This window comes from Ascaphus truei, chromosome 2, assembly GCF_040206685.1.
Source record: "Ascaphus truei isolate aAscTru1 chromosome 2, aAscTru1.hap1, whole genome shotgun sequence".
In the NCBI taxonomy this organism is placed as follows: Eukaryota; Metazoa; Chordata; class Amphibia; order Anura; family Ascaphidae; genus Ascaphus; species Ascaphus truei.
Genome location: NC_134484.1, coordinates 330,515,470 through 330,542,067, shown reverse-complemented (window position 1 = coordinate 330,542,067; position 26,598 = coordinate 330,515,470). Strand labels below are relative to the sequence as shown.

At 40.7% G+C, this 26,598-nt stretch overlaps 1 protein-coding gene across 5 annotated transcripts in view; it reads left to right on the top strand.

Moving 5' to 3' along the window:
* The window catches only part of ELMO1 (engulfment and cell motility 1), a 395,377-nt gene that overhangs the window by 92,575 nt on the left and 276,204 nt on the right, over window positions 1–26,598 (top strand). For all 5 annotated transcript variants that reach the window (XM_075586635.1, XM_075586631.1, XM_075586632.1 and 2 more), the window contains 2 exons: window positions 16,139–16,189; window positions 18,349–18,518. In XM_075586635.1, coding sequence (XP_075442750.1) covers window positions 16,139–16,189; window positions 18,349–18,518 — 221 coding nt within the window. The remainder of the gene's footprint in view (window positions 1–16,138; window positions 16,190–18,348; window positions 18,519–26,598) is intronic.

Genomic DNA, 26,598 nt, shown 5'->3' with positions numbered 1-26,598 from the left:
TTTTCTAGTTCCATAATATTTTCTTTGTGGAGTGGCGCCCAAAACTGTATTCCATTATCAAGGTGTGGTCTTACTAATGCTTTATAGAGGGGCATCATTATGTTTACTGCCTTTCCATCCATTCCCCTGTTTAATGCAAGATGAGGTTTTGTCTGCCTTTGAACCTACTGCATGACATTGGGCACTATTGCTAAGCAAGCCCTCTACAAGCACTCCTAAATTCTTCTCCATCAAGGATTCACCTAACTTTTTCCCATTTATTTTGTAAGTCGCCGGTTTATTCTTGTTTCCCAAATGCATGTAACCATGCTGTAAAATGGCTGCAGTCATCTCTCCTGCTGACAGTAAGGCCTGGTAAGTTATGGGCATGCCAGCAGTTATCATGGAGGTTTGCCCTCACACCCTGGTGAGGTGTCATATGTCCCATAGGAAGTGACAACATGCTGTGTGTCCACGGTTAGTGACATCAGAGATGTGCCTGTTCCTAGGTGATATAAGACACAGCACTGTCAAAAGTTAGTGGAGTTCCTGTTGCTGTGCTGCCTCTGTTCAGTAAGAGGCACATGGAGGTCTGCAACATTGTTGCAGTAGTCTGATGCAGAGCTGTGAGTCTGGCAGCACAAGGCAGACAGAGAAAAGCTGTTGGAGCTATGAGACAAGGAGCAAGTCTGAGTGCAGGCTTGGGAGGAGACAGCTTATAAGACTGTGACCAGGGACCTGGCACAGGGACTATCTCCCTAAAGGGGAGATAGGGAACCCACCAATTAAGGGAAGAGATACCTTTCAAAGGGAAGTGCGGTGAACATGGGAGGCTGAATACACCACATTGTGGAGGGCAGCGGCCCACCGTACTAATAAAGATGATCCTGATTAAAGACACTCTCGTGTGCAAGTGTGGAGTCATTGCACAGAGAGAAGCACCACAGAGGAGTTCCTCATCAGACTCATCCCCAAGCGGACGCCGGGATCCTGATGAGGTGGAGGCGCTGCACTGGATCTAGGTAGGACTCAGCACACTACCTCAGCTGCCTGTCTGGGTTGGCAAATCCCCACACACCATCATGCGGGAGACTCAGGAGTCCTGTAGCCAACAGGTGCACCACCAGACATCACACTGTAATGGGGACTGGTTAGACCACAGGGGCCAATATGAGATTGGGTGGGTCAGGCCGGTTCAGAAAATCAGTTACATGCATAACCTTACATTTATCTGTATTAAACCTCCCCTGCCATTTACCTGCTGAAGTTTCCAGTCTATCCAAGTCCTCTTGGAGAGAAATTACATCCTACTCTGATTTGACTTCCTTTCACAATTTAGTGTAATCAACAAAGACAGAGACTTTGCTCTCTATGCCAACTCAAGGTCATTAATAAATAAGTTAAAAAGTACTGATCCTTGAGGTACTCCTCTTACAACTTTAGCCCAACCTTAAAATATTCCATTTACGACAACTCTCTGTTGTCTATCCTTCAACCAGTTTTCAATCCAGGTGCAAATATTTTCACGGAGTTCAATTTGCTTTATTTTGTACACTAATCTCTTGTGTGGCACCATATCAATACCTTTGCAAAATCTAAGTAGACCTCAGCAACTGCATTCCCCTGATCTAAATTACTATTTACTTCCTCAAAGAAACTAATAAGATTAGTCTGGCACGCCTTATCCTTCATAAATCATGCTGACTATTACTAATAATTTTGTTTTACCATTAGGTATTCCTGAATATTATCCCATACTAAATCTTCAAGTAGCTTCCCCAGTACTGATGTTAGACTTCCAGGTCTATAATTCCATGGTTGTGATCTAGCTCTCTTTTTAAATATAGGCACTACGTCTGCTTTACGCCAATCTTGTGGTACTGAGCCTGGGAATTGTCCTTGAATATTAAATGTAATGGTTTGGGTATTACTGAATTTAGCTAATTTAGAACTCTTGGGTGCATGCCAACGGGGCTAGGTGCTTTATTTACTTGAATTTGATCAGGCCACCTATGCACTTCTTCGCCAGTTAACCAATTGTTTGTTAATATAGAGTTTAATGCTTCCTCCTGTGGCACTATTTTTGCAATTGATTCTTTTCGGGTAAATACAGAGGCAAAGAATTTGTTTAATACCTCTGCTTTTTCCTTATCTCCAATAATTTGCCTGCCCATCTCACACTGAAAGGTTCCTATACTGTATTTTCTTTTCTAATCTCTGTTATTAAGGTACTTAAAGAACTTTTTAGAGTTGCTCTTTCTGTTGCAATCCTTTTTTCATTTTAGATGCTAATTTGATTGCCCTTTTGAAAATTTTGTTACGTTCCTTATCATTCTGATACGATGCCTCCGTCCCTTCTGACTTTAAGAATCTAAACACCTGCCTCTTCTTTTCCATTTCCTCCCCTACCTGTTTATTTATTCACATTGGTTTAGACTTGTTTCTTTTATATTTATTATGCTAATACATGTGCTTTTCTAACACTGTTTTAAAGACTGCCCATTTATCTTCCACATTTTTCTCTGAAAAAAAATAATTCCAATTTATTCCTTGTAGATTATTGCTCAATTTATTTAAATCTGCTTTTCTAATATGTATGTAACCCTGCTTCCCCCCCCACCCCAGACTCTACGGTGGTGTCTAGGGTACATGGGGGGTTGATTACATGCGGTGTGGTGCGTACCTGTTTGGAACAGGAGGGCCTGAGCTTCCCGCGGTGTTGTGGGGGAGCCAGGACCGGGCTTCTGGGGTGATAGCCTCCATGATCTCTTAGTGGTGCAGCGCCTCCATCTTCTATACTCCCAGGGTAATGGGACAGGATCGGTATAGAAGAACCCCTCAGGTCCCAGGGTTATACTCTCCAAATCACACACAGTCTTTACGGGTGAAGAATAGTCTCTTTATTTGACAGAGCAACGATATCCCAACGATAAGGCTTCCAGCAGCTGCAATACAATTGCCAGGACGGGGTATACACCGCTCACCTCCGCCCAAAGGCTTCCTCCTCTCCTTCCCTCCAAGTCACTCTTCCGACAGGATGGTCTGAGCTAGGGCTTCAATACCCCGTGGCCCACCTCCGAGGTTAGCCTCGAGGTGGGTCTTGAATTCTCCCCCCATCACCCCTGGCAGTGGGGTGAGGGCATTGGTCCACAAGTCTATAATTCTATCAGCTCTACTTATAGACGCTGATCGGTTCGGTTCCTCTCGCTCTCTTCCGGCACGCTGCGCCGGGGAGCCCGCAGCCTCCTGATACTCCTCGGACCGTTCCGCAGGATTCGTGGCTCACGGCATAATAACCAGCAACTCTAGACTCTCGATATCACTGTTCACTCGAACTCTTCCTAAGCTACTCTCTCTTCCGAAGAACCATCAAAAGAGAGGAACACGGCAAAAAGACAAGAACCACCCCACTCACCGGAGTTGGCTGCTAAATATAGAGCTAGCCCCTCCCCTCATGGTGTCAGCAGAACCTCCCCTCTTGCTCACGCCTGCAGCAGAGTCCAGGCCTGCGTCTATCATTCAGGATAGGGCTATGAAGGGGGAAAACCCATGATGATTACTGGAGCCTGATCTTAACAGGGCTTATCACAGTAGAAGGAAGATAGGTATAGCCTGGGCTGTTTACAGGGGGCTACATGTATAGTCTTTGTTGAACCCATGTAATATAGTTTTTGATCATTTATTTCAAATGAGTCCATGTTATGATAGGTAAGCTCAAACTTAGAGGAGGTGTCAGATACCTCTAAACCAGTGGTTTCCCAACCTTTTTTATTTTGTGCATCCACTGATTTGAAAAGCTATGTTTCATGAATCCCTAGTTAATATTATTGCCTACTCGGACTATTGCTATCAAAACTGTGACCGATCCCAGGCGTATAGTATCCTGAGCTTGTGGGAAACACGCTTAATAAGGCCCCAAACTGCACCTTAGTGGGTGTAGACAGCATGAGTGGTATTGCTGTCAATTACTGCGGGAGCTTCCAAAGTCAAACCCCATAATGCCTTGCTGCTGTGGATGCAAAGCATTGTGGGCAGCGACTTTGGAAGCTCTTGCTGTAATTGACAGCTATACCACAAACGCTATGTTGCAGTTTGGGGCCTTACTAAGTGCACAGTCCCTTCACAGGCTCAGGAACCCCACTATACTGTATCACCTGGGATCCACCACTTTTTTGGCGTACCCTTTGAGGCACCTCACAAACCCATAGGAAATACACTATTAGTGAGCGCAAAACCCCAAATACTCAATATAATACATGTATATACTGAATATGAATGCTATTAGTACTTAATACTACCAACCAGATACTATTGGTACGATTAGGCATCAATATGTACTACTGTAGATTTAGTTAATTGCGCTTGCTAAGATGGTATATTTCTAATTACAGGTTAATTGCTGATTTTATTTTGTTGTTTGCAAAGTAATGATGGTGCGATTATTCGTCAAACAGATGCATATAATTCAGCAGACCCAAAAACATTTATTTTTTGCAGCCAAGAACGAAGTAATATTGTTATTTGAAGGGTGATATGAATTTCTATACGCGAGCCAAATACTCTGATAAGTGGTACCTGCTATGTGGTAAGCTCCTTAAAAGCAGGAGTTTACACTGATCACCATTTTTTGTGTTATGACATTTAAGAAATTTCTTTCCAGCGCTGTTGTGATTGGTAAAATCTGATGCTCTGCTCAGGAGCGTTTGAAATATTAAGAGGAAAAATGAAGCTCTACCCAGAGCCCCTCCGTAACTAGAGATGAAGAAATCAGGATTTTGAATGATAACAAAAAAAACATAAATAGTTTTTAAGACCCAGACATATTCAGGGGCAAGATGCCCCTATTTAAGGGGGACAGGTACACTTGCTTGTAACATTGCACCCCTGAGGAAGCTCACCTGTTTGAGTGAAACGCGTAGGGTGGACGCCTTACCTGCTGCTCATCGTCTGCTGCTGTCTGCGGTCCTTTGGAGAGTGTCTGTAGCTCCAACGCTTGGGTTCCTGCCTTCAGTACTTGTCTTGTGTTGCTGAGTTTGAGGCAAGCCAGAGCTTTGAGCGGAAGGAAAGGCGGCCATCTGGCAGAAGTGTCCAGCTGCTCTATCATCTGTGCCTCTGCTGCATGGTAGTGTCCAGGGATACTCTGGAGTCCACAGCGGAGGGAGAGACGACTTTTACGCAGTCCCTGCAGGACCGATCGAGACACCGTCGCAGCGGAACCCTGAGTGGTTCCATTGCTCGTGGGGGATTTGCTGCTTTAAATAATAACATATCCCTTGAACTGCTGGGTTATTGGTTGTGGGAACACCACAGTCATTCACATTCAGATCTCCTGGCTCAGCTTAAAGTTTCTCGTCACATGGGCCAATAGGAAGCTGTAAAAGATGTCATGGCTTCCTATTAGTCCTAGGGAGGCAGGAGCTATGACGCCACTTTACGAAAACCCCAGCTACCGGCACCCACAACAGAGGCACGTATCTTGGGAACTAGGGGGTCCAATCCTGTGGGGGGGGGGGGGGGGTAATAACGCTTAAAAAAATCCCAGTCTGCCTGGACTGGATTTGACTTTAATATGCTACAAAACTGTTGTCTCCTACCTACAACATCAAAACCCACTTCAAGTGATTGAATCTTAACACTTTTGCAACAGTGCAATAACAACGTTGTAGCTTATTCAGTGACGGGCGAAGAGGGTTCAAACAACATTTTGTTTTATAATTATGGTTCATGTGCAAGCACACATGCATTATGTCCAGATGAGGCAAACAATGATGGCGCGGATACTGAAGTATATTACAGAGTGTATAATGGCGTCCACCCCTTGTTTTTGTATCTTACTTTGACTGTGTTCATTCTGAAACGTGAAAGCAGAATGGCCGAACAAAATGTGGAAAGACCATGTCATGCAAGAGTGAGTCATAGTTTCACTGAGTTTCCTTTAGCAAACAGTTATTTTTCTCTATGTACTGTAAAAACCACATTTGTTTTCTATAAAAAAAATGGTCAGGAATTAAGCAGCTGTGTTTGAAAACCCTTAAAAGTTCCTTGTATATAGCAGAGGGAGGTTATGTATACCGTGTGTGTGTGTGTGTGTGTGTGTGTGTGTGTGTGTGTGTGTGTGTGTGTGTGATACATCTGCTTTTATGTACTTTTTATGTGTGTGGGGGGGGGGGCGGGAGGGGGGCTGTGTATGCCTTTTATGTTATCCTGTTAAAAAAAAACATCTATTGATGTACTGTATGTTGGAGTTGCAGTGATGGCGTAAAAGTACATGCCATGTCATTTTACATTAACAAATGTATAATTAAAGTGTGGTAAATAATTTGTAACGTAAGCGCCACAAACCCGTCGCAATATTGACTGCGCACAATTTTTGTTAAGGCCTGCTAAATTCAATCCATCCTTTTGGTATTTGAATTTTTATAGGAATTTCCTGACTAATGGTGTTTCTGTTGAATTAATACAATGAAAATCAGCTTAAGTGGGTTAAAAACATTCCCACCCTTTAATTCCACTCAATCACATCTTGTCTCAAACAGCCGACCATTCTTCCCCCATGACAGCGTTCTTTTCCTTGTAACACTTAATTTTGTTTTATTATTATCATTTTCTTTTTAATTATAACTGATTTTAACAATTTTAAGAATTGTGTAATATTCTGCATTATAGCAAACTACCTTTATGGTCTTTGAAGTGGGATTGAAGAGTTCAAGTGCTAACTTCTCGTGACCTTGGGACAGTATCTTTAACTCCCAGTGATTTAAGCATTAACAATAAAGAGTTTTTGTGTAACAATATTCCTTATTCACATACTATGCACTAAAGTACGATGTTAGGCTAAAGCCAAACCATACAGCACATTTTTATCACCTACCCCAGGTGATTCGATGACCATTTAGTGAATCTAGGCATTGGGCTTTAGGCCTAGTTTCCCAGAATCCCTTGCTGCAGTGGAAACACTGTATGCTAGGTGATAATGGTGAAAATGGTAATGGTGAAAAGCAGGGTTGCAGACCTGTCCGAGACATGTAAATATATATATTTCCTGTTATTTAAGTACAAAGATTATGTAATTCCACAATTATGGTTTCAACAATTCCACAGTTGTATGGTTTCCTCAAAATATGTGCAGAATGTATTACTGTTAAGCCAAGAACCACAAGCAGACACACACACTCCTATCCAATGCTGATGGAGGTCTCTTGTTCTCAAGCGAAGGACCGTGTTCCCTGCTACTGTGGTCTGGTTGGCCTGAAGCGCAGCTTCTACACAGCTGCATTTTAGACCATGGAATCCGTTGGCAAACACATGACATAAAGCGGTTAAAATGACGACTGTTTGGTAGAGAGATATCATATCATGATATTACTTGAAACGATTCACATGAGTGTAGTACTAAACTGCCTGACATTTTGTATGGTTCCTGTTTCTCCTCAGTAATGAAGGCTTAAATTAAGAAGTTGTTTAGTAAAATGGTTCTTGGTGGATATTTTATGCCCAATGCATTTATAATAATATTGCTAAATATATGATGACTGCTGAGGCTTCAAAAAAAGATCAGAACTTAATTGATGATCTATAATCCTTTATTCTTTCCCAGGGCTGCTAGTGTACTCCGTGTTGGTGCTTGCAATAATACACTTGCATGGTATATTTTTCGGCAGCTGATGGTGGTATCCAGCCCATCTCCCCCAGGCTTGTGTTTCAAAACCAACACCTTAAAGATGTGATTCTGTCTAAAATGTGAAGTAAATGAATATGTTTATTGGGTCAAACTGGTGTCTTGTTACAAAAAAAATAGAGAAGTATAAATGTAATTTGTATATATATTTCTGTACTAACTACATGCTTTGGAGATCTTAAATACTGTATTTACTTTTGTGAAAGACCATTTATTGATCTAAATGCAATATATATATATATATATATATATATATATATATATATATATATATATATATATAATGTAGCCCTTTTTCTGAACACCTACCTAAGGGACTACTGGTCGCTGTCTAACACCTGTGGCTCCAGGAGATCTGAGCCTCCGCTAGCTGGGAGCCTGGGGTAACACTCACTCATTTACATAGCGCAGCGCCTCCACCTGCGATGGCTCCCACCGAAGGGGGAGTGGTTCCTCGCAGGACACTTAATAAACATATACACAGTAGGGATAATAACTAATACTTTACTAACACACATATAAAACATAACACAACATTATACTATAACTGTATACCCTTACACACAATATCGGTGTTCCCACCCAGTGTCCGGTAATACCCCCACCCAATGTCCCGCACTCCTGCAGAGATCGTGGGTGACTGCGCAGTCACAGTTAAGCTAAGGGCCCGGTGGTGCACTTATGATTCAGAGTTACCTGCTGAGCACTCCGGTGCTCGGGCCTGCAACGATCTTCACAAAGGGTCAGACGTGCGATGCATCCGTCTTATCCTATCCAGGTGATATTCTCTGTGGACCCCAACATGGGTCCGAACTCCGTCACTGGAACAGCAGCAGCCGCTGAGTCCCTAACTATCTAGGTGGCATTCGCTACACTACAGGCCGTCCCTATACCACAGCAACCTGTGGTGGCTTTGGGGAAACTCCTAGAGGCCTACAGGGGTAATACCTGTCCCACTCCCCTAACTAACTAAGTCCCAATCCTAACTGTAACTTACTAACTGCGCCTGCAGCAGACACCCTGCACACACCGTCAACCTGCAGACCGCAACACACGCTGCACACTCTGTACGCGGTACATGCAACAACAATACACAGCAACAACTCACAGCACACGCTGTGCCTACTTGTCAGCGCTCACAGCACTACCAGCGTGACACTGACAAGCATGCACCCTCTCACACCTAAGGGTGACCTCCATATCTCGGGCCGTCCCTTATTAATTACCCCCTACCCTAACAGGGATTTGGGGCCTGCCTGGGAGTTGGGGATCCTTACCTGGTGCAGGAGCCACTCGCTCCCTGCACCCTTCCTTCCCCTTCCTGCTCCTCAGCCTGACTGACCTAACGCTAAGCCCGCGAAATGTATCTATATTCTCCAGGGCTGAGAATCCTTCAGCCCTATTGGCTCCTATCAGGCACCTGGTGCCTGTCTCCCTATGCCTCCTGGGAGTTGTAGTTCCCAGGAGGCTGCTACAGCATTGGGGCCGCGTGCGCACTTGCCCTGCGAATGCGTGAACGCCTAATGGCCGCCTCAACCTTTTCCTTGCCCTCGCGCGACTTCTCTGGGACCTTCTCTGCTCCTGCTGGTCCCTGCGCATGCGCGAAGTATCGCGCAATGGCGGCGCCCTGTTCCCTGAGCCGCCGGGACCTCGGCAACGCGATCGCGGCCCTAACAACGGGCCGCTCGCGTCCCCGGCAACCGGCCGCATCAGGGAACAGCGCACAGCTCCCTGCACTAGCCCCCACCCTCGCGTTCTCCCGGCGATCGCTCAGCACACGCGGAGGGGGCTGTCAGAGGGGAAAAATAGACCGGGGCTACATATATATATATATATATATATATATATATATATATATATATATATATATATAGTGCAGAATAAATGAGTTCTTCAAATGAGTTCTTCAGTATTAGGTGATACCTTTTTTATTGGACTAACAATTTATGTCATAGGACAAGCTTTCGAGAGTTCTCCTCTCTTCTTCAGGTTTGCTGACCTGAAGAAGAGAGGAGAACTCTCGAAAGCTTGTCCTATGACATAAATTGTTAGTCCAATAAAAAAGGTATCACCTAATACTGAAGAACTCATTTATTCTGCACTATCGCAACTGGACTAACACGGCTACTTTCTGCTTTATATATATATATATATATATATATATATATATATATATATATATATATATATATTATATCTCCATCTCCATATATACTGTTAGGGCCGGAAATAATTGGACACTGATACAAGTTCTTTTATTTCGGCTGTGTACCAAAATAAATTCAAGTTACTGTTAAAAAATGAATATGGTCTTAAAGTGCAGTCTATCAGCTTTAATTTGAGGGTATTTACATCCAAGTTGGAGAAAGGGTTTAGGAATTACATACCTTTAATATGTAGCCCCCTCTTTTTCAAGGGACCAAAAGTAATTGGACAATTGACTCAAAAGCTTTTTCATGTACAGGTGTGGGCAATTCCTTCATTATTTCATCATCAATTAAGCAGGTAAAAGGTCTGGAGTTGATTCCAGTTGTGGCATTCGCATTTGGAAGCTGTTGCTGTGAACCCACAACATGCGGCCAAAGGAGCTCTCAATGCAAGTGAAACAGGGCATCCTTAGGCTGCAAAAAAAAAAGAAAATCCATCAGAGAGAGAGCAGGAACATTAGGAGTGGCCAAATCAACAGTTTGATACATTCTGAGAAAAAAAGAACGCACTGGTGAGCTCTGCAAGGGTTCACCACAAGGTGCAAACCATTCATAAGCCTCAAGAATAGAAAGGTCAGATTAGACTTTGCCAAACAATATCTAAAAAAAGCCAGCCCAGTTCTGGAACAGCATTTATTGGACAGATGAAACTAAGATCAACATGTACCAGAATGCTGGGAATAAAAAAGTATGGAGAAGGCTTGGAACGGCTCATGATCCAAAGCATACCACATCATCTGTAAAACACTGTGGAGGCAGTATGATGGCATGGGCATGCATGGCTTACAATTGCACTGGGTCACTAGTGTTTATTGATGATGTGACAGAAGCAGCAGGATGAATTCTGAAGTGTATAGGGATATATTGTCTGCTCAGATTCAGCCAAATTCAGCTTCACTTAACAGATGGACAATGACCCAAAACATACTGCAAAAGCAACCCAGGAGTTTTTTTAAGGCAAAGAAGTGGAATATTCTGCAATGGCCGAGTCAATCACCTGATCTCAACCCGATCGAGCATGCATTTCACTTGCTGGAGACAAAACTTAAGGCAGAAAGACCCACGAACAAACAACAACTGAAGACAGCTGCAGTAAAAGGCCTGGCAAAGTATCACAAAGGAGGAAACCCAGCGTTTGGTGATGTCCATGCGTTCCAGACTTCAAGCAGTCATTGCCTGCAAAGGATTCTCGACAAAGTATTAAAAATGAACATTTTATTTATGATTGTGTTAATTTGTCCAATTACATTTGAGCCCCTGAAATAAGGGGACTGTGTATGAAAATGGTTGCAATTCCTAAACGTTTCATACAATATTTTTGTTCAACCCCTTGAATTAAAGCTGAAAGTCTGCACTTCTATTGCATCTCGGTTGTTTCATTTCAAATATATATATATATATATATATATATATGAACAAAAAACAAACAAATGCGCAAGCTCCATAGCACGTAACTGAGTAAAAAATAAGGTACATTTATTTAAAAAATCAGCAACCCATAAGAATGTGCACTTACAGGATTTCAAACAGAACCATTCGTGGGCGAGAAATCTCTATTGTGGTCATCTGCGGTGGTAGGGTGAGTCCCAGGTTTGCAGAGTGGATGAAAACAGCCCAGGTTCACCATGAATTGGCAGCAAGATATAAAGGCATCCAATGCCTGCACGTCCTTTGCTCCCTCATACAATGATTGCTAACACTTGAAATTACCGCCAGCCGGAGCGCAGGGAAGCCAGGGACTCCAAATACACCAACACAAACGCGATGACGTCACAGCTCTACGCGTTTCGTCACACTGCATACCCAGTTAACCAACCCCACACTGATGAGACACATTAAGGTGGGTGGGTTTTCTGGGTATGCACCTTAACCCTGGCTGTGCTCAAAGCTCAAAGCTGTGACCATGCAGCAAGCTTTAGCCTATAGGGAACCATGTTAAAAATGGTTTTTGAAGCAAAAGGTGGCACTATGTGCTCATTTGCATGTCATTTCCCAGAATCCCTTGCTGCAGTGGAAGTGCTGTGTGCTGGGTGATAATGGTGAAAGGCGGGGTTGCAGACCTGCCTAAGACAAGCAGATGAGCATACAGTTGTATTTACATTTGCATATTTGCTTTGCTGTGGAGCGTTTTTGTCACTTTTTTTACTCACCATAACTTAACTCAGTATATATATATATATATATATATATATATATATATATATATATATATATATATATATATATATATATATAGGCAATACGATACCGCACGTGGACGAATATCAGAGGCAGCACTCCAAATGAATATCAAAAATCCTGTATTATTCAACAAAACATCACCTTGACAAAGGTCCCATTTGAGGACCGAAACGTTGGATATGATGTTTTGTTGAATAATACAGGATTTTTCATATTCATTTGGAGTGCTGCCTCTGATATTCGTCCACGTGCGGTATCGTGTGCCTATGGTTCTTTATTTATTACCTGATATATATATATATATATATATATATATATATATATATATATATATATATATATATATATATATATGTATGTATGTATGTGTTATAAAAACAAATGGAAGAGTGCACACTCCTAATATGTGAAGAATAATATGGACAATGTATTAAAAATAGGACAACCAATGTCCACTAACAGGTAAAAAGCATATATTGATCATCATGTTGACACCTATCAGATGATGTGAGGATTTCTTGTTGAAGGAATAGGGGCTGGTGAGAGGTGTTTTTCTGAAGTTGCTTTGCAGAAGACCTGACAGACTAGCAGTTCCATCCTGCTGCTTGCTCACGTGTGAGTCCCAGTTACATAGATCTATTGGACATTATGGCATTGCTTTTCACTTGTGGATACCACATTCCATGTGGCAAGGCAACCCGGCTAGTCGAACTTCAGCTCCTGCACATTGCTTATATTCATGTGGGTTCTCTAACCATTTCAAATTGCTTGGTGGAGATCTTAGCTGACGGTCACGCATCTGACATCATTCCCGAATCAGTGAAATTGGGATTCCCTGCTTCATGAGCATGAGGATCGCTTGAATGAGCACTAACGAGGAGCACTTGGGTTTGTCAGCGGCTGCCGGATTGGTAATATCTTTACTACAATATCATCTATCCCACGGATTTCTTATGGGAATCTGGTGGACACGGTCCACATAGTGGAATAATATCACACCAGTTAATTAGACTAACTACATCCAGCCCCGTAGACATTGCAAGCCGCTTAAGCTATTTACTACATCCTCCTCCCAATGTGGATACATCAGCAGTGATTGGTGTTCTATTTTCACCTCTGTCAATATTGATGTCAATACATGATGTATATGCTTTTTACCTGTTAGTGGACATTGGTTGTCCTATTTTTTTTTATAAATTGTTCATGTTATTTTACACATATTAAGAGTGTGCGCTCTTCCATTTGTTTTTATAGATTCTATTGGATTAGGTTCATCCTTTGAAGAGCTGCCTAATCTCCCCTAGATACTATATGCACCCCCCCCCTATAAATTGGACCTCACATATTGTTATATTGAATAATAGATTGTTATTACCTATTTGTACTTGATTTATTAACTCTTTATTCCTTCAGTTCACAATTGATTACACAATATTTGATTTGTATAAATATCTTAAGCGCTGTTTTTTTCTTGTATTTCTACACACACACACACACACACACACACACACACACACACACACACACACACACACACACACACACACACACACACACACACACACACACACACACACACACACACTGCTATGCAGGTAATTATAATACATTCATTTAATAATAAAAAAAACACAATTTAAATATAGGAAAAATAAGCACTTACAACCTGTGTGGATTGACTTCTTATGTTTTTTTTTGTCATCTTGTGTATTTGATGATGTACACAAAAGTAAAGACCTTCATTAAAATAATCTAGAAGGTGCCTTATTATGATGTTTTTGCTAATGCTGAAATATTGGTTCGTCCATATAACCTTGGCTTGTTTCCCAAGTACAGCACTGAACATGGCCAGTAAGAAAAAGCAGCCCACCTGGGGATTTTACATCTCCACTTCCCAGTGTGAAATGTCTTTGTGATGGAACAGTTAACACATTTAGATGAGATGGGTGTTATCTCAGCTTTCAATACACATAAAGCAAGTTGTTTAAAAAGTATATTGAACAAATGCAGTTAATTGAGATCAGGAAGTTCTCAAGGTTTCTGTCTCATCTGTTAGGGAATCACTGTAAAATGATGCATTCTTCTGTCAATGCTGCACTTCAAAGTTCAAGTCGCCGTACTGGTCCTGGAGTAATAATTTTTTTTGTATTTATCAAGTGTTTTACCAGAAAATATTACATTGAGAGTTACCTCTCATTTTCAATTACTGTATGTTCAGGGCATACTTTCATTTACAGACATTTCAGGACAATTAAAGAGAACATATGATTAATGGGCGTATGAAAACAGTGACGGACCAGATTAAAATGTGTGACTGTTAAAGTCTTGAAAGTACTAAACAAATATTCATTTGTTGTAACGTTTTAGAGTCCAACATTAGAGCAATCCAATTGGGTGATTTTCTTCACAATTTAATTTTTTTTTTACATAGGAGTAAACCATGGGGTCTCTGGAGCTGAACCCATTCATTTCAGCTCCAGGGAACCCCGCTTTCGGAGATACTTACAGTACCTCCATAGGGAGTGCTGTTAGCCATTCCGCTCGGCTAGCAGGGTTCACGTAATGACGGAGTTTCAAAGCTCCCAGGCTCTGCGGGCCAATAGGAAGCTGTGACATCACCGGCTTCCTATTGGCCCGCGTGACGTGGGAGCTTTAAACTTTGCAGAAAGAAACTTTGTTCCTTTAAATTTTGAAATATACTGTATGCCAGGATTCACCAATGTGTGATACTGTACTAGTCATAGCACCGCAATCCACTGTTAAATGCCATTGACTTGGCAGTCAATGCCATGTTGTTGTGCGATAAACCGTATTGCAACTCAGTGATTCTCTCTTCCATACAGTACACTGCTTTAAAAATCATCTTTTTCGAACGTTTCGAAAACATAGTCAATGCTAAAAGTCAAACTTATAAACCTTGTTCCTTAGGTAAACTCTTAGGGGAAGGGACTCCTTCTCCTAATGTCTACTTTCATGTTGAAGCGCTTATTTCTATTATGTCACACGTGTCACTGCTGTAAAGCGCTACAGTATGTGGATGGATGGCACTATACAAATAAAGATAAACATGCATTAGCTACAAATGTATCCCAGTTTACAACACTTTGCTCTAAAATATACAATGGAAGTGGAAAACCATCCTTATATTAGCTGTTACAGAGACATGTTTAGTCGGTTAGAAAAACAAAATGGCTTTAGTTGTAAGTATTCCCATGTGTATGTAGAGAATGATTGAGCTCGTTGGCACACCAAATAGCTGTGCTGCACTACGCTTGTTTTACTAGGGGAATGAGTTTGGAATAACACATTCAGTTTTAATGTTCCTTGAAGCAACAGCTCTCCATGCTTGAGTTAAAAAATATACAAATGACATGAAATGCATCTTTTCTTCGTTTTATTTTTAATTCCAGGTTCTTTTTTTACTGTTAAATATAATTTATTCCCACCCCGCGTGGGGTGCCATTCCTTTGCGATGACACTTTTTGGATGTGGTGAACTTGTCAAAACGTTTCACTTTTTTTACAACAAAAAGAAATGTGGGCAGATTTTAGCTGGGTTTGTGAACTTTAGCAAATCTTTTACACATCTTTTACACATCTTTATCAGGGAGACTTGCAGGTTAAGGACAGTGTTTTTCAACCGTGGTTCCTAGGAACCCTAGGGTCCGAGGACATTGCTTAAAAGGTTCCCTGCAAATTTCAGGTCATTTGAAAATTGTACCAAATGCAGAAGAATTTACAATGCATCTGATCTCAGGCGCGCTATTAGAGAGGGTTGGGGTTCCTTACAGTGCATCTGATCTCAGGCGCGCTATTAGAGAGGGTTGGGGTTCCTTACAATGCATCTGATCTCAGACGCGCTATTAGAGAGGGTTGGGGTTCCTTACAATGCATCTGATCTCAGACGCGCCATTAGAGAGGGTTGGGGTTCTGCAGAATTTCACTATATATTTACAGGGTTCCTTAACCAAAATAAGGTTGGGAACCACTGTTTTTCAGAGATGTGAGTATTTAAGAGAATTGATTTTGTTTTATTGTGTCCGAAACAATTTGCTTAGACTTTTCTAACACACTTAACTATTTTCCATTTTCAGAATCGAAATGAGATAAAAAATGGAGCTATCCTACGATTAACCGCATCACCAGTAAGTAGCCACAATTTATATTGTTTTTAGATTTTGTATTTCACTTTTTATTAAATAATCTTGATCTAAAAAAAAATAAATACAGATAATACAACCGCTAATAAAGTAAGCAGTTACTCTTAGCACACATTATCAATGATACAAACACATGCATATAATGTGCATTGGAGATTAAAAGAAAACGTTGACATGTAAGTACTGTATACTGTAAACAGATGCAAGAATTCCCTTTTACTCCTAGTGTATCTACACCTCTCAACATGCTGCTTAGAGTGTAAGCTTTTATGGGTAGGGTCACCCTTTGCCTTATGTTGTCCTTTACCTATTGCGCTTATCCCTTTGTTTTATACTTTATTTACCTCGTACTGTAATTTTGTTAAGCGCTGTGTACACAGTTAGCGCTGTAGAAATAAAATTATACATGTACGCCAAGGATTCATTTGGGGGTATTGCATTTTAGAGAAAAAGATGACACTGGAACAAATTTGTTATGTTTCTAGTTCACATTTAACTGCAGTTTTTAAGAAATGTCAGATTCATTACAGTTGTGAAAGATTAAAAAAATGTGCTCGTTTTGAGTTTCAGTGAATTATTTGCCTCCACCTACCCTAGTAACTCAATTCCTGCAGCACAATGAAAGCGCACGATGAAGGAGCTCGTCAGAAACAACCTGGGAACTCTGCATTGGGCCTATTAAATAAATCGTTTCAGGAAATGCTTGTCCCTTGGTATGAAGAACGTGGCAGGCCTCCTACTGCTCCTTTCTTAGCTTGGTCAAGCATTAGGGGGCCGGAAGGGAAGAACAAAGGTCCGTGTGACACATGGAAAACTCGTCATGTTAATGCCTATTGCTAATCTATTTAAAGCGACTTGTTTTTGTAAAGTTAGCTGCAGTGAGATGTCATTTATTTTTATGTAATGACAACCACGCCAGTGCGGTTCAGTGGGAAAGCCAGTATAACTTCACACTGAAGAGACCCAAAAGGTTGAAACAGCTGTCTGTGAGTAGGGTTACTGGCTATGCACTTCTTTAACCCAGGCTGTGCTGAAAAACTTTGTAATATGGAAGACATAAGCTTATAGGGGTCCATGTTAAAATGAACACGAAGTAAAAAGTGACACACTGAGTGCTCATTTGCATGTCATTTCCCAGAATCCCTTGCTGCAGTGGAAGCACTGTATGCTAGGTGATAATGATGAAAGACAGGATTGCAGATTGGTCTGAGACGTGAATGTGCTCACAAGCAATCTTTTTATTTGCTATAAGTTTATAACCACACACTGATTATAAAAACAAATGTACCCTTGAGTGCAATTCAGTTAACATATCTGGACTGTGAAAATAGTCTTCTGTTCTTTATTGCAGTGAATGTGACCAGCAGGCACAGGCACACAGATTTTCCTCACTTTTCCTCTTTATTAATTAGGAGAAATTGGCGATTTAAAAGCAGCAATCTGCTTTACGCACCATAAAAAAGTCTCTGTTCTTGATACAGTTGCAAAGTCCTTTTGCTGCTGTTTTTAGTAGTCCCGTAATATTTTACGCATAAGCTGTCCTATAGACGTACCTGGGAAATCACACGCCCTATTGACGTACAATGGAACATTATATTGACGCGCATCCATTGTAATGCTCGTTTTCCAGTGGATGATCGGAGCAGTCGGCTCGATCGAAAAAGAAGTAGTTGAGTTGTAGACACATCCGCTGCTTCAAATTCGCTTCCCTGTAAGTTAAAATTGCTGCTACCATTCACATTCATCAAGATAGGTTTCTATGGTAACAGCTGATGCCAGGGAAATATAGTATGCCGTGAAATAAAAGAAGTTAGAAATAGAGCCGTACAATGTGAACTATCAGGCTAGGTTTTGACTTTATTTTTGGTTGTTTGTTTGTAGGGTCATTGCTGCTTTCAATGAACGTTAGGGGGTTATGCATTATACTGCAGAGTGCCAATTTTGGCGCTATCGCATGAAAAACTCCCATTAAAGTGAATGGGATTTTCTGTGCGATAGTGTCCCGATTTTGCATCTTCACAAATAGCCCCCTTAGCACTTTACAAATCCTCTGGTCTTGCTATAATGCACAAAAGTGCCCGAGCAAGTTCAACAGAAATGAAATGCAAGTGTTCTGATCTATTTAGTTTTTTCTTTTATATCAGACTCACAATGCTCAACAGCTCCATGAGAGGATCCAATCATCCAGTATGGATGCCAAGTTAGAAGCGCTGAAGGACCTGGCCAAATTCTCACGAGACATCACGTTCGCGCAAGAATTTATTAACCTGGATGGCATCTCCCTCCTTACGCAGATGGTGGAAAGTGGCTCAGAGTACGTATTTCTTTCAGTCCTCATCTCGGGAACTTGTGTTAACCAAAACATTACCTACTTCTAAAATCAATGATTTCTTCAATCATTTTCGATATTCTCATCAATTTTCCATGTAGCCCATTTATATTTGCATGTCTTTTAAGTATTGATTTCTGCTGTACAGTAGGGTGTAATAGTTGTGAAGGTATAGGGGAGAAAAATCACCGGATTTCCTTGTGAATATAAACTTGTGTGTTGAACTTTCACAGTATATTATCAATTAATATCAAATTATATTATGTTCTGCTGTATTGAGACATGCAAACGGTTTCAGCAAATAGTTACATTTCCCTAATTTTCTATATTATTTTATATTGTAACCGTTTTCATTTCCAAGGTAAAGCATTTTTGTTTTGGGGTTGTGGTGTGCAGCTCAGCTGCAAAAATAATATATTATTGTTACTCAATAACCATAGGGTAGACGAAGCCTCCTAAGGTCGCATCCTATATAAACTGCATTCTAGGCTACACGCTTTTAAACCCAACTTAACTAAAGGTCCTAACAGAGCTGTGCAAAGCTTTAGCATGAAGTTGCGAACCACGTGTAATCTGCCCTTTTTCAGTTGCCAACATCTTTTTGGAATTTGTCAAAGTTGGCAAGGGATTTTCCCAACCAGTCAATGTGCATTTACATTTTCTTTACTGTGCCAACTCCCAGCCAGACCTTGAAATAGGGTTTTTGCTGAAAAGGAGAGATACATGTGGCATACCTGGAAAATAACCTAATTTGAGTATGCAAAGTATATTCAAATGATTTGAATGAGCATTTCCCCCAGTTATCTCACGGGGGCACTTGTAAAGCATCTTCCGATTGAGTCCGTATAGCTTCCCAATGCAAGTAACGAAGTCACGGATACTCCAGTTTCAATAAATATTGACCTAAAGTGTGACCTCGTTGTCCAAACACTGCCCTTATAAGCATGATTTTATTTTAGCAATTTTCTAGGAATATTTTGGACATCTCTACTGACTTGACTCCGAGCACATATTGTCATCAAAGTTTTTAATATTAATTTATTCATGGGTGGACTAACCAGAGTACAAACTCTAACCCATTCTGTAGGGACTTTATATCAAGCTACCTAAAAGTATGCCGTTCGACACTGCACGTTTACATTTAACATTTCTTTTTACGTCACAGAAGAAACTTAATCTAATTAAAGTTAATCTTGTTTCTTAGATTTTGTGCCACCTCGGAGCTTTCAGTGCACAGAATATGACAGCCTGTGATGAAAAACTTTACACATCACCATTACTACAATAAGTGCATTGTGCAAATTCTCCATGTAAAGACTCCCAATTCGCCCACTGATGCAAGCAAGGAAAGATAGGGCGAGTTTCAGTTTCAATGTGAAGCACAATTTTTAGAGCTTATTGTCTGCTCCCACATACCCAAAAGGAAGCGCACACAGCTACTTATTTAACTTTGTCCAAAGCAATGCTCTTAGTAAAAAGGGTTAAGAAAAGTATTGACGGTGCAGTCCCACACAGTCGACCAGAAAACATGCTTTTAACGGTCTATAATGTCATCTCTAAACATATTACATTTGGATGCTTTCATTATTGGGAAATTAGTTAAAAGTTGAATTTCTTCTGGGCCTCTGAATGGGAAAGTGTTTTTTTCATTGTGTTCTCTTTAACCTTCTTCCACCTGTGCTTATCACAGAACTAATACAGCTATGGTACATAGTTACATAGTAGATGAGGTTGAAAAAAGACATAGGTCCATCAAGTTCAACCTATGCTAAATTTAGACAACAGATACTTTATCCTATATCTATACTTACTTATTGATCCAGAGGAAGGCAAACAAAAAACCCCATTAAGGGGAAAAATTAATTCCTTCCTGACTCCAAGAATTGGCAATTGGATTAATCCCTGGATCAACATTCTTCCCATGTATACTTATTTGGTATATCCCTGTAAACCTTTCCCATCTAAAAAGATGTCCAACCTTTTTTTGAACAAATCTATTATATCTGCCATCACAGCCTCCATGGGTAATGAATTCCACATTTTAACTGCCCTTACTGTAAAGAACCCTTTCCTTTGTTGCTGGTGAAATTTCCTTTCCTCCAACCTTAAGGGATGGCCCTGAGTCCTTAGTACTGCCCGTGGGATGAATAGTTCTTTTGAAAGCTCCTTGTATTGTCCCCGAATATATTTGTATATAGTTATCATATCCCCTCTTAGACGCCCCTTTTCTAATGAAAATAAATCTAATTTAGCTAGCCTCTCCTCATAAGTTAGATTGTCCATCCCCTTTATTAATTTGGTGGTTCTTCTCTGCACTCTCTCTAGTTCCATCATGTCTTTTCTTAGGATTGGTGCCCAAAATTGTACTCCATTTTCAAGGTGTGGTCTTACTAGTGCTTTGTAAAGGGGCATAATTATGTTTACTTCCCTTCCATCCATTGCCCGTTTGATGCAAGATAAGATCTTGTTTGCCTTTGCAGCTTCTGCATGACATTGGGCACTATTGCTAATACTGCAGTCTACAAGCACTCCTAAATCCTTCTCCATCAAGGATTCCCCCAATATATCTCCATTTAATTTGTAAGTCGCCTTTTTATTCTTGCATCCCAAATGCATAACCTTACATTTATCTGTATTAAACCTCATTTGCCATTTACCTGCCCACGTTTCCAGTCTCTCCAAGTCCTTCTGAAGAGAAATTACATCCTGCTCTGATTCTATTACCTTACACAATTTAGTATCATTGGCAAAGATGGAGACTTTGCTCCCGATCCCAACCTCAAGGTCATTAAAAAACAATATAAACAATAACATTTATTTTGTACACCAACCTCTCGTGTGAAACCGTATCAAAAGCTTTTGCAAAATCTAAGTAGACCACATCAACTGCCTTACCCTGGTCTAAATTCCTACTTACCTCCTCAAAGAAACAAATAAGGTTATTTTGGCAAGATCTATCCTTCATAAATCCATGCTGACTATTACTAATAATTTTGTTTTCGATTAGGTATTCCTGAATATTATCCCGTATTAAACCTTCAAGTAGTTTCCCTACTATTGAAGTCAGGCTTACAGGTCTGTAATTTCCCGGTTGTGATCTAGCTCCCTTTTTAAATATACTGTAGGCACCACATCTGCTTTACGCCAATCTTGTGGTACTGAGCCTGTGGAAATGGAGTCCTTGAATATTAAATATAATGGTTTTGCTATTACTGAGCTTAACTCCTTGAGAACTCTTGGATGTATGCCATCGGGGCCAGGTGCCTTATTTACTTTAATTTTTTCAAGTCGCTTATGAACTTCTTCCTCAGTTAACCGATTGTTCATTAATATGGAGGTTGTGGCTTCCTCCTGCGGTACTACTATTGAACTTGATTCTTCCCTGGTAAACACAGAGGCAAAGAATTTGTTTAATACCTCAGCTTTTTCCTTATCTCCAATAATCTGCCTACCCATCTCACACTGAAAGGGTCCTATATTTTCTTTTCTCATTTTTTTGTTATTAATGTACTTAAAGATTTTTTTTAGGATTGACCTTACTTTCTATTGCAATCCTTTTTTCATTATCCATTTTTGCTAATTTGATTGCCCTTTTGCAATTTTTGTTACATTCCTTATAATTCTGATACGATGTCTCCGTCCCTTCTGACTTAAAGAATCCAAATGCCTTCCTCTTCTTGTCAATTTCCTCCCCTACCTGTTTATTTAGCCACATTGGTTTTGACTTATTTATTTTATACTTATTACCCAAGGGTATACACTGATAAGTGTGCTTTTCTAACAATGTTTTAAAGACTGACCATTTATCTTCTACATTTTTCCCTGCATAAATATCATCCCATTGTATTACTACTAGATTAGACCTCAGTTTATTAAAATCTGCCTTTCTAAAGTTTAAGGTCTTTGTTGAACCCAAGAAATCTATTTTTTGATCATTTATTTCAAATGAGACCATGCTATGATCACTGTTACCCAAATGTTCCAGGACTTGAATATTTGTTATTACTTCTACATTGTTTAATATGACCAAATCCAGTATTGCCCCTCTCCTGGTTGGTTCCACAATAATTTGGGTCATATAATTGTCTTTAAGCACCCCCAAAAACCTGTTTCCTTTTGTTGGAACGCTAATCTCATTGCCCCATGGTAGATGGGGACTCTAGGTGTACAAGCACTTGCTGAAAACACAGTGACATCACATAAGGGAAGTAGCCAAAGGAAATAAAACCCCTCCCAAGTCCAACTTAAAAAATAATCTAAAATACTTATAGGTGTCTGAATAAAAAAAAAGTATCCACGAATTCTGGTATGGTGCCAAAGAACGAGGGAGCAGACCGCTGAGATCCAGGGCAGCCCAATCATGGAACTGTATCATCAGCACAAATACGCCTGAAGAAGAAATCAAAAAGGACAAGGGGCAAAGGAGAAGGGCTCTTGTTACAATTTTATGGAAAAATACTTGACCAAACTGGTGTCAATGGCTCCAAAGTTGCAGAGTACCTAGAAACCAGAGAGAAGTAAGGGACCTCCTAGAATGGCGGCGGATCACAAGGAGAGAGAGGATGCCAAAAGCGCCCAAGACCCAGAAACGCAAATAGAGCATGGGGAATTAGCCAATGCAGTGGCTAAAGAGATTATGCCCACTCACAAAAACATTGAAAAAGTGAAAAGCTCCTTGGATCTAAAGAGCAAAATTACAGTGCAGAGCTTTAGAATGGGGGAGGCAGAAGCAAGAATAGGAAACTTGGAGGGGACTCTTCAGAAATATTGAAATTTAAAGAAATACATCAAACCCTGGAGGACAAAATGTATTATCTTGAGTAGCGGTGCACAAACTGGGGGGCGTGACCCCCAGGGAGGGCGCGAGATTGCCGGTGGGGGGCACTGGGTTTACAGAGGCCCCGCGCGCTTCCCGAAGGCACTTAAATTAAGTGCCGGGGAAGCGACGAAGGCCTCTGCAAACAGCACTTACCTTGAGTCAGCCGGCATCAGGAGACGCGTCGCCATGGCAACGCAGCGTCAAATGACGCTCAGACCGCAATCAAGGTAAGGAGGAGGAGGGAGGGGGGCACACGGGAGGAGGACTTCCAACAAGGGGGAAAAGTTTGCGCCCCCCTGATCTAGAGAGCAGATTGCTCAGGAACAGTGTAATAATTACTTTATTTCATATAGCGCTTTTCTCCCAATCACACTCAAAGTGCTTCACAATTACAGTATATTGCACAGTATGCAGCGCATAGGATTTTTTACGGACACGGTCCCTGCCCAGATGAGCTTACAATCTATTTTTGGTGCCTGAGGCACAGGGAGATAAAGTGACTTGCCCAAATAGAAGCTTATGGCAATAGCGTTAACTGTTTGTATAAAGTACACGGGGCAGGAGAGGCTGACGTTGGTACTACGGTAAAGTGTAACCCACTCTTGAGGGAAAAAAGAAAATAAGCAAAATGTATTTATATGTTGGTTTGATGTGCTTTTCTTGGCTTTCTTTATTACTGGAGTTTTGTTTTAACTGGAAGGTACATTGCTGGTAAAAAAAAATGCCTAAAGGAATTATCATTGTAATATGTAACCAGGTAAATCTGACGATTGACCCACCAGGCGCTCAGAAATAAGGCAATGCTGCACAGTGATGTAACTGGAACTTAGGCTATGGTAGACCCCAAGCATAGAGACAATAAATTGTGTAAACAATCTTTTCCAGCAACAGGCTCCCTTAGAGCACCATGTAGTTGGGATAAAAAGATTTACTTATCTGATTCAGGGGTAGCTGGTTCCATGCCCGTAATGTCCTCCTGTGATGTAGCTTCTCCTGTAGATGGACCTTTTTCTGGAGCTGTGTGCATATGGGGGTATAGCATAACCCCCCCACTTCCTAGCTTCACAATGAATCGATGGCCTCTTCACCGACAACCCTGCATCTGCTAACGCGGTGGGCGGTCACCTGACCGGCGGCCCTTGAGAGATATCCGGGTCCTGGTCGCAGGAGAGAGAGATGCGCAGCTCGGCGTGCAGGCGGTAGAAAGCAGCAGTAAGCAAATCCTCCTGAGGGGGGTGAAGACGTCGCACAGCCGCAATAATGGAGAAGGCTGATGGGTGACTCAAAAAATAGCTTTATTCACACAAAATGTGCAAGCGGATCCTCTTGCCGCGTTTCAGCCCGTGGGGCCTTTGTCAAAAGAGTTATCATTGTAAGCCTGGGGAAAATTCAAATAACTAGGCCGATTCCAGTGCCCAAAACAATAGGCATATTAACGGGGAGTGAATGAGATATGACAATTGTCATGGACCGTTAAAGAATACACTCCCCAATAAATCTGAACTATTTTTCAAAAATGGGACCCATTTGTTGAAAATGTACCATGCAGGGACAGACCGTGAAGCAGACATTCGCATATACAACTTGAAGCATTGAAAGGCAGCTGAGCAGAGAATGGATGAGACACCATGTAAAAAAAAAAAAAAAAGAAATTTAGTTAGAAAAAGTTTCATATAAATAAAACCTATAGTAATTGGCAAAGCAGTAGCAAAAAAATCAAGCAATGCACAATGTATGATGAACAGTAAGTCCCAGATATATGAAGCAGTGCTAAGAAACACTGGAGTGGTTATCTCCAAAAATGAGTACATTATTGGTCAAATAGCATATGAAAGATTCCAGACAAAGGGGACATTGTTTACAGAAGTTGAATTTTCATCAATAAAAATATAGTTTTTATTCATTCAGTAAAATGGAAAAAAATAAATAAAACGACAGATGCAACAAAGTTAGAAGTCACCTGAGATCAGCAGCTTATGAGAATTCATTGGGACAATGTGGTTCTTAATTTATCTATTTATTCCCTGTTCGATTACCCATCTGTGAACCTAATTAACGAAAATGCAAATGTAATAGGTTAAATAGTGTTTAAAATGTTTTGCCAACATGTGTTCTACTTGATTAAGGAAAACATTTGTGTAATTAGGGGAGAGAATGAGTCTGAAGCAAGAATGTTTTCATCAACACTGCTTAACCAGAATGAAATAGTGCAAATTGACTTTGTTATTCACATATTCATTGATTCACTGAAGCACGTCTTCCCATTATGTGTTATTTATATTATAGTATTTGTTATTTACATGAGTATATCACGTGTATTACTGCTGTGAAACGCTATGTACATTAAACTTTAAACCCCAGCTAGCTCAGCTCCTTTAATGCCAAGCTAGAGAGTGCTGTCATTGGCTCTCTGTTACTGTACATTGCTGGTAAATTATGAGGCTGCAGAGCTTTATCAGAGCTCTGTTTATTCTGTTGTACAAGAGTTAATTTATCCTTGCTTTTATACTGACAATAATGTAATACTATTCTTGCAATAAATCTGTTGGTTGAAAACTGTAATGCAGTTGAATCATTGTAACTTTGCTCAGATTTGGTAGTTCGTTCCAAATGTTTGACTCAAACTTCCAAACAAACGTCGGATTTCAAACCCACAAATCTTCCCATCCCCACTAATATTCTTATGAATGTATCCAGCTCCACTGTATTTTCTGTTTATAAATTTTTTGCTATAACTCTCACCTTCGCTAACCACATTAGGTAGTTGTGATTTTGGTGGTTCCTTATGATACAGGAAACGTTGCATCTCCACAGTAATTTCTCCTCTCTTAGATGTGGTGCTGGTGCTTATTTTACAGTCGGATACTCAGGCTTTCGTTTTTTAACTTGAACTTATCTTACAATCTTCTTTGCCAAACTGAAAATGTCCCTCATTCTTTTGAGCCGATGTCCCTGTTTTTCATATTTAGTCATTGGTGTCAGTGTTCTATTAATAGTGGGAACCTTCTACAGCACACCTAGAGCTCCGACTCCTACACCGCGGGTCATGTACTGTGACGTCACACTTTCCTCATACACCCAACAACCGTTTCACTTGTCTGAGCTTCTTCAGGTTTTTGTTTTTTTAGTCAAACTAATAAAAATGACGTTGTAATTATTATAAGTGGTTATGAGGGCAGTAAAATACGGATCTTAAAAGTTACGGTGGTAAAGCCTGTTACCATGGAAAGTCCAGATGCCGCAAGA